General features: G+C 38.6%; 1 protein-coding gene across 1 annotated transcript in view; it reads left to right on the top strand.

The window, feature by feature from the left end:
- FMN2 (formin 2) overlaps positions 1-13,430 on the top strand; it is a gene marked incomplete at both ends in the record, with an annotated part of 296,886 nt that overhangs the window by 261,199 nt on the left and 22,257 nt on the right. The window contains one exon of the mRNA XM_080929057.1: positions 6,155-6,304. Within this exon, the coding sequence (XP_080785183.1) occupies positions 6,155-6,304 (150 nt within the window). The remainder of the gene's footprint in view (positions 1-6,154; positions 6,305-13,430) is intronic.

Here is a 13,430-nt window from a genome sequence, read left to right as displayed (position 1 = left end):
AAAAATTTTTGGTTGTTAATTTTTTTGAGAATTTTTATTTTCTCTTTAGTACCTAGTCTATAGTTATAAGTTCACTTATACTATTTTATCATTTTACTTTTATGTTAATTGACAATAGTAGTTGAGTTTTGATCACTAGTGTTAGAAATTTGTATTTTATCTGATTTAAAAACCAATATTGGTAAAGATTAATTAATTTTATTATTTGTTCAGTAAAGTAAATCCTGACTTTGTTTCTGTAAAATTTAGTTATTATTTGTTTTGTGGTCCTTTTAGGCAGTGTTTTTTAAATGCCACTGAGCTTTATTGGTTCTTCTTTAGCTTCTGGAGTTGGGAGGCTCTATTTCTACCTTCTGTATTCTAATGTTTTAAAGCAGTGAATTTTGTTTACTGTGTCACCTGCATCTCATCCATTTTAATATCATCTTATTTACTCTTAAACTACTCCCCAGTTGACTTGAATTTTCTGTTTTGACATGGACTATTACTTATAATGGTTTTTGTTAATTTTGAGGTAATATGTTTTCTATATATGCTGCTTTCGGTATTTCATAACTAGTACCATTGTGTTTGGATACTACTCTTGAGGATTTCATTCCTTTGAGGTGTACTGAGACTGAGATGCAGCATTTGATCTATGTTGGCTTGTATGTAAATCCTATCATTGACTGCAATTTCAGCTACCAATTAAGCCTACTTATTGATGATTATATTTAAACATTCTGTGTGTGTGTGTGTGTGTGTGTGTGTGTGTGTGTGTGTGTGTGTGTGTGTGTGTGTGATTCTATCAATTCTGGATCAAAATTTGTTCAAATATCTAATTAATTTATTTGGTTGTCTCTTCTTTTAGTCCTGCCAAGTTTTAATTTGGGATGTTTAGAAGTATGGCATATATTTTAGTTTGATATTTCACATATACTCAACTTTTTACTAGGTGTATATGTGTGTGTGTGTGTGTGTGTGTGTGTGTGTAATATGTGTGTGTTACATATCACTGATGACTTGAAGTTTTGATCATAATAATATGCTGTCTGTGTACTGTTTGTCCGGAAGCTGACTGACTGGTACTAAGTGAATAAGGCTCATTCCACTGTGTGTCGTATTTGAATAGCTCTTTTCATTACAGCCATCTTTTCTTGTTTACTTTTGTATGCAAACAGTTTTACTGAACTTTCAGTGGAAAAACGTGCCAAACTAACTTTCTAGTTTCACCAGTCTGTATCAGGGCTTCTCAAACTATTTCTGCTCAAGACCACTTTGACCTAGAAATGTCAAACATTTACTGACGATAATCATACAGAAATTCTTTAAAATCCTTTAGTCTCTTTTTGTTTAGGATTACTATTGCTGTGATGAAACACCCTGACCAAAAGCAGTTTGAGGAGGAAAATGTTTATGTTGCTTACCCTTTCTTACAGTTCATCATCAAAGGTAGCCAGTTCAGGAACCTGGAGGCAGGCAGGACCTGATGCGGAGGCCTGGAGGAGCGCTGCACACTGGTTTGCACCTCATGGCTTGCTCCACCTGCTTTCTTATAGCACCCATGACCACCAGTCCCACCTTCATCGGGCTAGATTTTTCTCACACCAATTACAAATTTGATCAGTTTCTCATTCAATTATTATCAGAGATGCTTTCTCCTGCAGAAGATGGGAACTAATTCAGGAACTCAAAACTGGACAGCTTGCTGAGAGGGAAGGACCATGGAACATCCAGTCATAAAATCATCTCATCAGTGCTCAGGGAACTATACAGAAGAACAGGGAGCAGAAATATTATAGCAGACAGAGGTGGTGGTGGCACACACCTTTAATCCTAGCACTCAGGAGACAGAGGCAGGCAGATCTCTAAGTTCAAGTCCAACCTAGTGCACCACACCATGTAAGTTCTATGGCTACACACACACACACACACACACACACACACACACACACACACATACACACAAACAAACCCTGTCTCTAAAACTAACAAACAAAGTCAAGGGAGATGGAGAACAGCAAGGAAACAGTATCATCAAAACACAAGAAACTGATACACATACACATATGAACTCTCACAGATGGTGAAAGCGTGCACAACAGGAATGACACACATATGAACTCACATAGACAATGACACAATACACACAAGCCTGCCGAAGTTTAAGCCAGATGCCATTTTATCACTGACAGGGGAAATGGAGACCAGACTCATCCCTCACTCAGAAGCTACCTACAGGTAAAAAATGTTCTTAGAGGAAATTAAATTTCTCCAATGTAGTCTCACTGATTATGCAGATAAGGGAGGCTCTATGATCTGCAGTGCATGGCATCCAGAAAATGAAGTCAGTGGCATTTTTTGAGAGCATTTTTTTACAGTGCTTTGTTTGGGCATTTTCTTAAACCTTGTCTTTCAATCATCATCAATATTATGATTTTCAATTTTGTGTTTGGATGGTGTGTCTGTGTGTGTGTGTGTGTGTGTAAATTATGTTCTAATCCCAAATTAAAACTCATTGAATGATTTTTGATGACACTCAGGTCCAAAACTCGAAAGCAGTAATTTTGAAATTCAAACATTTTCATATATGTTTCACTTAAAGGCACATGAATTTAGTGCTTCCATGTTGAGAAGTGACAAATAATAAAACGTTAAATGTCTTGTTCTCCATAATCAAACAATCATATTTCATATCTTATAATAGAAAATGTCAGTATTTCAGATCCCCATCATTTATGTAAAAGATAGGTATGACCATGTCCATCTGGTATCTTGGAAACAGTGGGACTATAGAAATAGGCAGGCCCCCAGGGCTTCTTAGATAGTTCATCTTAGGCTCAGTTCATACACTAACACTTACACATGAACATATGTATATAAAGCATCCAAATACATACATACACATAGACACACAGAGACATTTAAAGCAAAATAAGTCATAATGGATCTAGTTTTCACTTAGAAAAAAATTATAAACTATATATAAATGTTTACTATGTAATATAAAGTCAAGTAAAATATGAAATGAATTAATGTGAAAATACTCTACAGACACTTTGGAGCTTCCAAAGTGGAAGATTTTTTTCCTCATGATGTGACACAGTTGTTTATAATCTCTCTGTTGCTGATGAAAGATGGAAGAATGGCATTAAGTGGTTTCCTTGTGTAGTTAGAGTTGGATTCCAGATTCCTACATCATCTTACCCTAAGTCATCTGTTCTTACCACTATACAAAGTTCCTTTGCAATAAACCTTACAAAATCCTGCAAGATAGCTGAGTGGGTGGGTGCCTCACAGATAGTACAGCCTCACAGACTGGGCTCATCTATAACGAAAGGATGAGTGGTCAAAGAATTTGAGACATGAGCCTAAGATATTACTAATTCTCCCAGTGGTGACCGAGAGGTGAGTAGCTCTTCCTACAAGTAGGTCTGTGTACATCTCATTGTATTTAAAATGAACTCGATCTATCTCACTCCGTTTGTACTTCCTGAATATGAATCTGTAGATACATTCCCATGCCATCATGTTGGCTGGGATTACATGAACACACACACACACACACACACACACACACACACACACACACACACACACACATTCTCTCTCTCTATCTTACTCTCTCCCCCTGTCTCTCTCTCTCACTCTCTCTCACTCTCTCTCACTCTCTCCTCTCTCTCCTCTCTCTCTCTCTCTCTCTCTCTCTCTCTCTCTCTCTCTCTCTCTCTATCAGTCTCTCTGTATGTCTCTTTTTCTCACATACACACACACACACACATACATGCACAGACACACATGCATAAACACACACATATCATCACCTCACAGGATTTGTGTACTATGATGATTTATCTCCCAAATAGGCTACTAAGGGAGGAATGTAGTTCCTGAGAACCACACATACAATCAAATCAGTATTGCCACCTCCTTTTCCTGGAAACCAAAATCTGCTATTCCCAAACACATTATTCCACAGAAATGGCCAAGTTGTGAATTTAAGGGCAGACCATATTCACCACACATTCACCAACTCATATTCCGAGGTGGCTATGAACTTTTGTTTGTCTTATTTATGTTTTGTTGTTTGTGCTGGTGGTGAAACCTAGGGCTTTTCTCATGCTATGAGGTTCTCTATCATGTGATTATTTTCTTTCTAAGCTATTACAGAGAAGCCACAGCTGGTCTACATGTCCCACTAGGACTGCAAGCACTTTGCTGACTCAGCAACTTTCCCAATCTCTCAGCTACGAAGATGATAAAGAAGATGATATGTTACGTTAAACCAGCAACATCTAGTCTCTAAAGAGACTGCCAAAAAATGCCAATGCTAATTCCATTTAAAGTTATGATGACTGAGTATTGGGGAATGTTTTCAAGAAACAATAATCTAGGCTCCGATAGACTTTATTGATGATAATATTGCCATTATATGGATCTGAGTTTTATTTTGGTGTTTCCTATTCTGCCACAGTTGAAAACCCAGAGCAAACTTAATATAAAGACCTCATCTTCTAAATGTTCACTTTATTTTGGAGCAAAAGTTCTAAATATACCACATGATAACTTGAATATATACTCATATGACAACTTATATATATGTATGTATACAAGATACACTGTATACTATACATATACATATACACATATATGCATGGTATATATATGATACATACATATGTATGTATATACATATATATGAAACTGTTTATGTGTAATATATAAAGTTGTATTCATTTGTTCTTTTTTTTATTATTTGGAAAATCATGCTACCACAGAAGTTTTTGTATTATGGGAAATCAAATTCGATGTCTATATAACAGAAATAGTACTGGTCATTGGCAAAGATGAAAACAGAAGGATAAGGTTGACATGCCCACTGCTCCTTGTATTTTACCTCTGACTTCCTGTGATGGGCAGCCGAGGTTCCTTCGGTGTGAGTGTCATTAAAAACTGTGGGCCAGCCTCCTGTTCAGGAAACTGTTGCGTGGCGTGGAGAGACTTCTTAAGCTATTATTTATGAGTTCTGTGCTCACTGTGGAATGAGCCTTGAGCTTCTATGTTGTCATGATACAATAAGCCCCCTACTGTTACCATATCCACTGGGTGCTAGCTGCTGCCATGTTATCTAGATGGCAGGCTTTCTCTGTGTTTCCTAGGTCATATTCTCCCCCATCCCTCTAACCTCCAACACAAAAATGGGAATAATATAAACGCAGAATGAGATAGGCACGACATACATATTAAGGTAGTGAAAAGCAGATGATATGTTATTTATTTGGTGTTTACGATGGATCTATGTCCCAGACACATATGTAAGAGCTGTGCAGCTCAAACTTCATGTGAGACCCTTTAACAGCATAAACAGGGGCTCTCTCTGACTCTGTGTCCTCCTTTGAATACCTTTTCCCTAACTGTTCTGCCTTGCAAGAGGAGATGCACCTAGTCCAACTGCAACATGGTACGCCAAGGCTGGTTGATACTCATGAATACTCTCCCCCTCTGTGTGGAAAAAGCAAAGGAGGTTTGGGGGAGGGGACATGAGAGGGAGGCAGGGAAAGATGGAATTAGGGTGTAAAGTAAATAAAACAATTTTCATATAAAAACTGAAACAAAAGGATAGTTAGATGATGGAGAGATAGACAAATGGATGGATAGATAGACAGACAGATAGGCATATGATATATGATAGATAGATAGATAGATAGATAGATAGATAGATAGATAGATAGATAGATAGATGGATGGATGGATGGATGGATGGATGGATGGATGGACGGACAGACAGATAGACAGATGATAGAACAAGCAAGGTCACTACTTCCGAATACATCCCCATGTAGACCATCATTCATCCCTGAAATATGTCACATTCTCTCTGATGCATCAGAAGTGGAATTTTGCCTGGTGGTAATTTTCAGTATTGAAACAATTTTTGTCCATCACTCTTATCTTTGAATAAAACTCTAATTGCCCAAAGAATTAGAGATACCATATTGAATTACCATATTGCAATTACCCCGTACTAGTAATTGCTGTTGGTGCATGTAGAGCTAGGACCATCTTGGTAATAACAATTGTGCATGAACGAAATCAGCATTTGGATGGAGAAGGAATAGCCCATATTGGAAAGTAATCATAGCTTTTATGTTTATGTGTGTGTATGCTTTGACAGCTTTTTGGAGACCACAGCCTACTACTTCATGAAACCAAAACTTGGAGAGAAGGAGGTGTCCCCAAATGTTTTCTTCAGTGTCTGGCATGAATTCAGCTCTGACTTTAAAGACGCTTGGAAAAAAGAGAACAAACTGATTCTGCAAGAGAGGTAGGTATTTTCATTTTCACAATGGCATTTAAAACTGGTGTTTTATTAAGTGTGACGCCTATGGGAGTTGCCAATTTTTATAACATGAATGAGAACTTAGATGGCCCTCACCCTGGGATACAAGTTGAAGAGGTGCTGATACTTGGCAGAATTTGGAGCTTGACTGAGAACAGTGTGCTCTGGGCTGTGGTATTATAGAGCTGAGCTGAAGGTAGGGTATGCACCGATATCAACCACAATAAATTCTATTGTGAAGAAATCACAAGAAGAAAACCCATACAACAGACTGAATAACCCTATACAGATAAACCCTCTTCCTTCTAAAGATGGTTAGCAAAAGCCAGAAAGGTCAAAGGAATTGTTTTTTGCTTTTTTGCTCAATTCATGGTTTATTGTCAATTTAACCAACCATTCTCCAAACTTTACCCAGATATTTCCCCAAACCTTAGACAATAGTGTGTTTTTGAATAGATCCCTCAAGACTCTTGCAGAATTATACCACATTTCCTAAAAATAAAATCTGTTCAAGAATGAAGAGAAAGGTTTCCCTTCTGAGTATGTGAAATAGCATCTCAGGGGTTACAAAATTCCACAAAGGCATATTAAATATTAACTCATGAAGAAAGCTGGCCCTCCCTGGGCAGCCTCCGCAAATAGCAGAGTCTAGTGGGGAAATGAAAGAGAAACATAATCCACACAGAAAGCAAATCTTAACACACACCCAATTAGTGCACTTCCTCCCATCCTTGCACTAACAATGGCTCTACTTTAGTTCTTTAGAGACTGTACATCCCCAGGGATGTGGTTCATCTCTGCTATGATATTCCATAGCCTACTGCTTATTATCTTCAGGTTTTTCTGCTTGCACAAACACCATGATGTCCATGTATGTCCCATTTCCTTAAGTTAACAGGGATAGTTGCAAGCATTTATTGTGCATGTAGGTGATACTGACATGACCACATTTACAGCTGTACATCTCTCATTGTGGCTCCCTGGACTCCCGAATTTAGCCAAATTGGTAAGCTCCAGGTTCACGGAGAGACTCTCTCAAACAAAAATGGAAAACAATTGTGAAAGTCACCCAAAGTCAATCTCTACCCCCCCATGCATGCTCACACAGGGGCACTTGGACCTCTACACACACACACACACACACACACACACACACACACACACATAAACACCACATCACACACAATTGATAGTTATATTTTAATCACTCCTCTGCCATACTCTTATTTGCATATACCTTTGTGCATATACTAAATGATATTTTATTTGCTCCCCATCAAAGTGGTTGTTTAGAGGTTTATCAAGAAGAAACAAACATTTTGTATCCCTAGCATATTAACATCCTTCGATTCTTGGATCTCTAAATTTAATTTCTTTTTTTACCCTGAAAAGAATCTGAAACCCACTCACCCCATGGAACAAAGCAGAAAGTATACTGTCTCAAATAGAGCATTTGTAGGCTCTCCTGGATGAGTGGCATAAATAAAGATATACTAGGTCTGCTTTGGGGATCAACAAGACAAGAATAAGTATGGGAGTCATACACATCATGTGAGCACGCATGTCCCTGATGCTGGGGACAAGATGGAGTCATTCATCATGATTTCCTGCATCACCACACAGAGTGTAGAAGCTGGTAAGAAGATGCCCTCAAGCAGGACATGTTGAGGCCCACTGATTCAGAAACACTTTTTAGGCATTCCTTAAAAGGACTTCTGTTTCTAGGTGACATTAACATCATCACTCTTACCATATGGAGTCATTGAGTCTTACGTACTCAACAAGATCACCTTCACTTTTGAACTCCTTCAAGCAACCAGACATTGTCCTGATGCTTTGGATGGTGTCACATCCTAGAAATACACTAGGGGCTTTTGGATGCACCGTTGGTGACTGTATTTCTTTGTGGCTTTATTGTGAATTTATTGAATCTGTCTACTTCTGGCCATCCACTTCTAATTTTACTACATTTGCTTACGATGAAGGGCTAAAGCAGAACATGTGGCAGGCCAGGAAGAACGAGCATCTGTTATGTCTCTTGGCAAATGATGGCCAGGCTGTTTTGCAAAGTGGAGCCATTGATCTGAAGTGTTTGTACAGGGATATCCCTTTGCTCAGAGCTGGATGCACTGCTTAAGGAAAACAAAAAAAAAAAAACAAAAAAAAAAAAAAAAAAAAAGTGAGGTCTCTGTTTGAAAATGAACAGTTTCAAAACAGCAAAGCATTATCACCAACACAGAGTGCTTTCTGAGAGCTGTGTGCCAAGTAGCTGAGGATCCAAGTTCTCTGTTTTGCTGACATCACCTTGACATTGTGGTATGTGTAGTAATAGAAACATGTTTCAGAAATGCTATGCCCTGGGTCTTATTGACAATAAGGACATGATGAGTTCCAAGTATGAAACCTGTGACCCAGTCACATCACATGACTGGAAGCTCAGGAGGAATTTAGATGGTTAAAATGGGATGCTCTTCCCTTGTTAATTTCTTCTTTCCTCTGATCTTCTGATCTATTACCATCATATTTAATTTAAAAGTCAACTCTCTATTATGTAACATAACACATTACATAATATTTACATGCACTCCATATTTCTTGTTAATGCTTTAAATTCTCTTGCATGTATTGTAGTTTAGTATTTATTTCCCAGTGAGAAGGTTATGGTCCATATTTCTAGGAGAGCATTCTCCCGTGACTTACCCACAATCCTTTTCCTTTGGCTCACCTGTAAATGGTTACTGATTTGACTTGCTATACCACTGTCATTGACATGGACAAGGGGGAGAAAACTCCCTAGAGTAGTAGACTTATTTTCTTGCATAATTTTAAGTTGGCCATTGTAGTCATAAAAACTCTTCTCAAATACCAGGAGTAAAATGAAGCACCTTATTTAGACAGTCAGATCAGGAGGGTGGGAGAGGTCCTCACCTGTGCATGCCCAGGTGTAGAACTCTGCTGGCAGTCAATGGCTTTGGCATGCATCTCTAGACTTCTCTTTAAAAAAAATGTTCTATCACTTTACATGAGTGGGCATCTTTTCTTAGTTTATGTGAATGGACCATGTAGAAGCATTGACGACAGAAACTAGAAGAGGGCATTGGATCCTCTGCAACCAAACTTATAAACCAAGCTAGTTGTTACATGGGTGCTGGGACTCAAATTTTGCTCCCCTGGAAGAGTAGCCCCTTTGTTTCTTTTTAATTCGTTTCTCTCTTCTCTCATCCTCTCTTCTGTTATTCTCTCCCTTCTCATCATCCTCTTTTCATTGTCTCCTTCCACTTCTATTTCTGTCCCCTTCTCCCCTTTGCTTCCCCCTTTCTCTCCTCCCACTTTCTTCCCTGGGTTCATTTCATTTTCAAGCCAAGCTTTTTTATGTTCTTTGACCTTCATGAATAGACATGGCTAACATTTTCACAACCCAGGCACAGAAAGGACTCCCCAGCGCCCTCTAGAATTCCAAGGTAAATTCCAAATGAGCTCTGACCAGCTTAGACTCTATGGCCTTCCAGGGGCTGTCCCAGCCAGGGGCTGTTCCAGCCAGGGATTCACATGATTGGCAGTTCCCTTCATAGCAGGTTTTGGGGAATAAATGAAAAATGGGTTCTCCAGAAGAGAGAAAAAAAAGAAGAGAGAGAGAGACAGAGAGAGAGAGAGAGAGAGAGAGAGAGAGAGAGAGAGAGAGAGAGAGAGAGAGAGAGAAAGAGAGAGAGAGAGAAAGAAAGAAAGGAAGAAATTAAAGAGAAGAAAAGACAAAACGAAAAAAGAATGAACTAGTACGTCAGTTTATCAAACTTGTTAAAGTTGTCCTTATAATTGCCAAAGTGATTTAGCATGTGTTAGGTGGATTTTCCTGGTGAAATGTGAAAATAATGTCTGTTTATACCAGCTATGATGCCCATGACAGACCAAAAATTAAGAAAACAAAACACAAAACAAAAAAAAAGTTTTATTCAAGACTTGTTTAGCTAACCAGTGAGTTATGAAGCTTACTTGTAGTCTGAGGTGCTCTATGCTGGAGCATAGCTAATATATAACATAAAGACACCTGTGTCACCACACAGCCCACGTTACATGGGAATGACATCAAAAGCCACATCCTTGAAGCTTCTGGCCCAACTCATAAACAGCTCAGCTGACTGGAGAGTCATATGTCCCTGGCAAATGTTGCCGTATTTATAACCTTAGAGAGATGCCTTATAAATCCTCTAGTTCCTGGGTCCTAGTAGGTTTCAGCTACTTCGTGAGGTTTAAGGAGATGTTTCTAGAAGAAAATGCATTGGTTCTATGAATTACCTGATTTTAGTTATACCACTGAAGTCCTATGCCCTGGGAAAATTTCCATTACTCTACCTTGGTATTTATAAATAAATGATTCTTTAATGTTTAAGACACTTATGAATGCTTCTTGCCATTTCATTTCTGATATCTAGTGATAATGTGGGAGAACTCTGCTTTTCTAGCCTTGTCTGGATAACTCATGAGATTTGATAGATGTATTTCCTGATTTAGTGCCCCCCAACTCATCTTAAGTAGATCTGTCCTCTTTCTAGGAGATTTGGTTTGAAAATCATAGGGGTGTTAGTTACCTGCCAATTATTAGCTCCATGATTGTCTGGAAGGACATTTGCCCATCAAGAGTCATGTTTTCCTCACGTGTGAAATGGAAGTGATTATCCCTCTCTGACAGCATCAATGCAGAGATGGGACCAGATGATGGATTTGCAGATATGTTGTGGTACCTACATATGAGAAGCTTCTCAGCTGTTTCTCTATGTCAGTGCATACAACTGCTGTCCACATTATGTCTCCGATGAGATGTTTAGCATAATCAGAAGGGATGGCCTCATTATAAGAAGATAGCCCATAGATGCCTGTGAGAATAGACTTTTGTTCAAAATGTTATTTACTGCACACCATATTTCTATATGAGTGCTGTCTGATATGATACAATACTTCTTTTGTATGACCCCCTAACCCATTGACTTTATAAGTCAATGAAAGTGGTCTTTTCCATCTACTTACTATAAATATATATTTATTAATAAGAAACCTTCCCTTTTTAAAAGATTTAGATGTGCTACCACTGAACAACACAAAACATGAAAAAAAATTAAAAACAACATTTGAGTGCAACTTTTAGAAGATCAGAGATATATTACCAAACTCTAACAAGCATGCCCCTAAGTGTCTCATAGAGAATGTGTGTAATGTATGAGACCACAGGAAATCTTTAACATTTGTGAGTGTCACCCGGCCACATTGACAAGACCTTGTAGAGATGAGAGAGCCCCAAATGATTAAGCATATAGATACATTTTGGTCCCTGGATATTAGATTGTGGGTTAGATCCTGAAAGAAGAAGGTAGCACCACTCCCATCATAAGCAACTTAACTTCTCATCTCTGCTTTGTTTTGATTTAAGATCAGTATTCAGCCAGAGTTCCCATCCGTATAACTCCATGGGCTTTCTTTTCCATTATCCATTCAACCCACCTTACACTTTACCAAGCACCGAAGCTTTCAAGTCCACATGAAGGAGCTCTCATTTTTCTATATTATACAGTCTAACAATGAGTTTAGCAATAATATGGAGCACAGAATGAGGAAAAGGGTGAGTTCTGGAGCTTAGAGAGATCATGCAAGAGTTTTTTATTTAAAGAGACTTTAAAGCACTAAAATCATTTTAGACAACAAAATCTGTCTGCAGAAAACTGGGCCCAAGCTCCATGATGTATGTGCTATACCATAACTATATTTTAATCAGACATTTTCAATTCAATAAATCAATTGTGACACTAGTAAGAGTTATGTTTAGAATGTTGTTTATTGTAATTTACCGGTTTGTTTTACTTTGAGACAGGTAGTCTTTGATGCACTGTGAGAAAGGCTAGCTACCCCTCTAATTGCATGAGCCCATGGCAATCAGCCGGCGTTCAGCCCAGCTGAGGTCTATAATTAGAGAGAAATGATTTGAATGTTTGTTCTTACAAAGTCATATGTTAAATTGGAGGCTTCTCCTGCCACAGTAAAAATGCTTGTTTCTGAAATTTGTACCCAAACAATTCATACTTAGGCATGATGCTAGCAGGTAAATTTCGGAAGGAAGAATTCACTTTGGAGGCAATTACAAATAAAGTAAAAATCTTACCAACCATCTTCTTTTCAGGGATCTCGTGTAACAGAGTCTGCCCTCAAACTCTCTCTTAAACCCCTGGTACTTTTGTCTCCAGCTCGCTGGAACTACAGGGACATGCCACCATAGCTGGCTGGTTTTATGCTGTGGTAGAGACAGAAATTAGGGCTTTGTTCATGCTAGGCTGATTTACTAACCTGCTGAAATCCCCTATCTCCTCCAGTTCTGTGTTGCTGACTGGTAGTGTTAATGACTATGGCTGACCATTCGCCCATTCCCTTCAGGTACCAGTTTTAGAGAAATGACCCACAAAGCCTTCTTCCTATTGCCAATCCTCTGGAACTGGAGCTTTGGCTTCTTGGTGTCTGAGCAGACATCTAACATCTTATTCCCCCCAAACCAGGAGACCATCAAGTCTGTATAGACCATTCTCCAAACAACATTCCTTACGTAGTAACTCTTTACAGCTTCCAACACCTTAGGCAATATAGAGTGCCACACATTTCAACTAAGCCACAGTGATGTCTTAACTCTCACAGTCACTCTCCCTGCATGCCCACATTATATATAGTCAAGGAGCCCATCACGCAAATCCTAGCAGACAAGTTAGGAGAGATTCAGGAAATAAGACAGCCTAACATTTTTTCTCCTAAATTGCTTTCTTAAACTTTGATGCTACTTGCTTTCACTTTGTAAAGCTTAGTTCTCCAAAAGATTTAAACAACCCAGAGTGACACCTAAATAGGAAAAATCTTTGCACAGGCTTAGTGTCAAGGTTCAAAACCTTTTGTTATTTTGATCTCTTTTCTTTTTAAGTGATGGGGAAACTGTTCTCAAATGCTTCTGGACTTCTGTCCACAGGCTATAAAAAGAAAAAGGAATAAAGAAAAATAAATGTGTGCTGAAGATGTAAGTTAGTGGTGGGGTAGGGTGCCTCATAGCATGCACAGGGGTGGGGTTAGGGGTGGGGTGGGGAAA

This window comes from Micromys minutus (assembly GCF_963924665.1).
Source record: "Micromys minutus genome assembly, chromosome: 1".
In the NCBI taxonomy this organism is placed as follows: Eukaryota; Metazoa; Chordata; class Mammalia; order Rodentia; family Muridae; genus Micromys; species Micromys minutus.
This window is presented reverse-complemented; position numbering and strand designations above follow the sequence as displayed.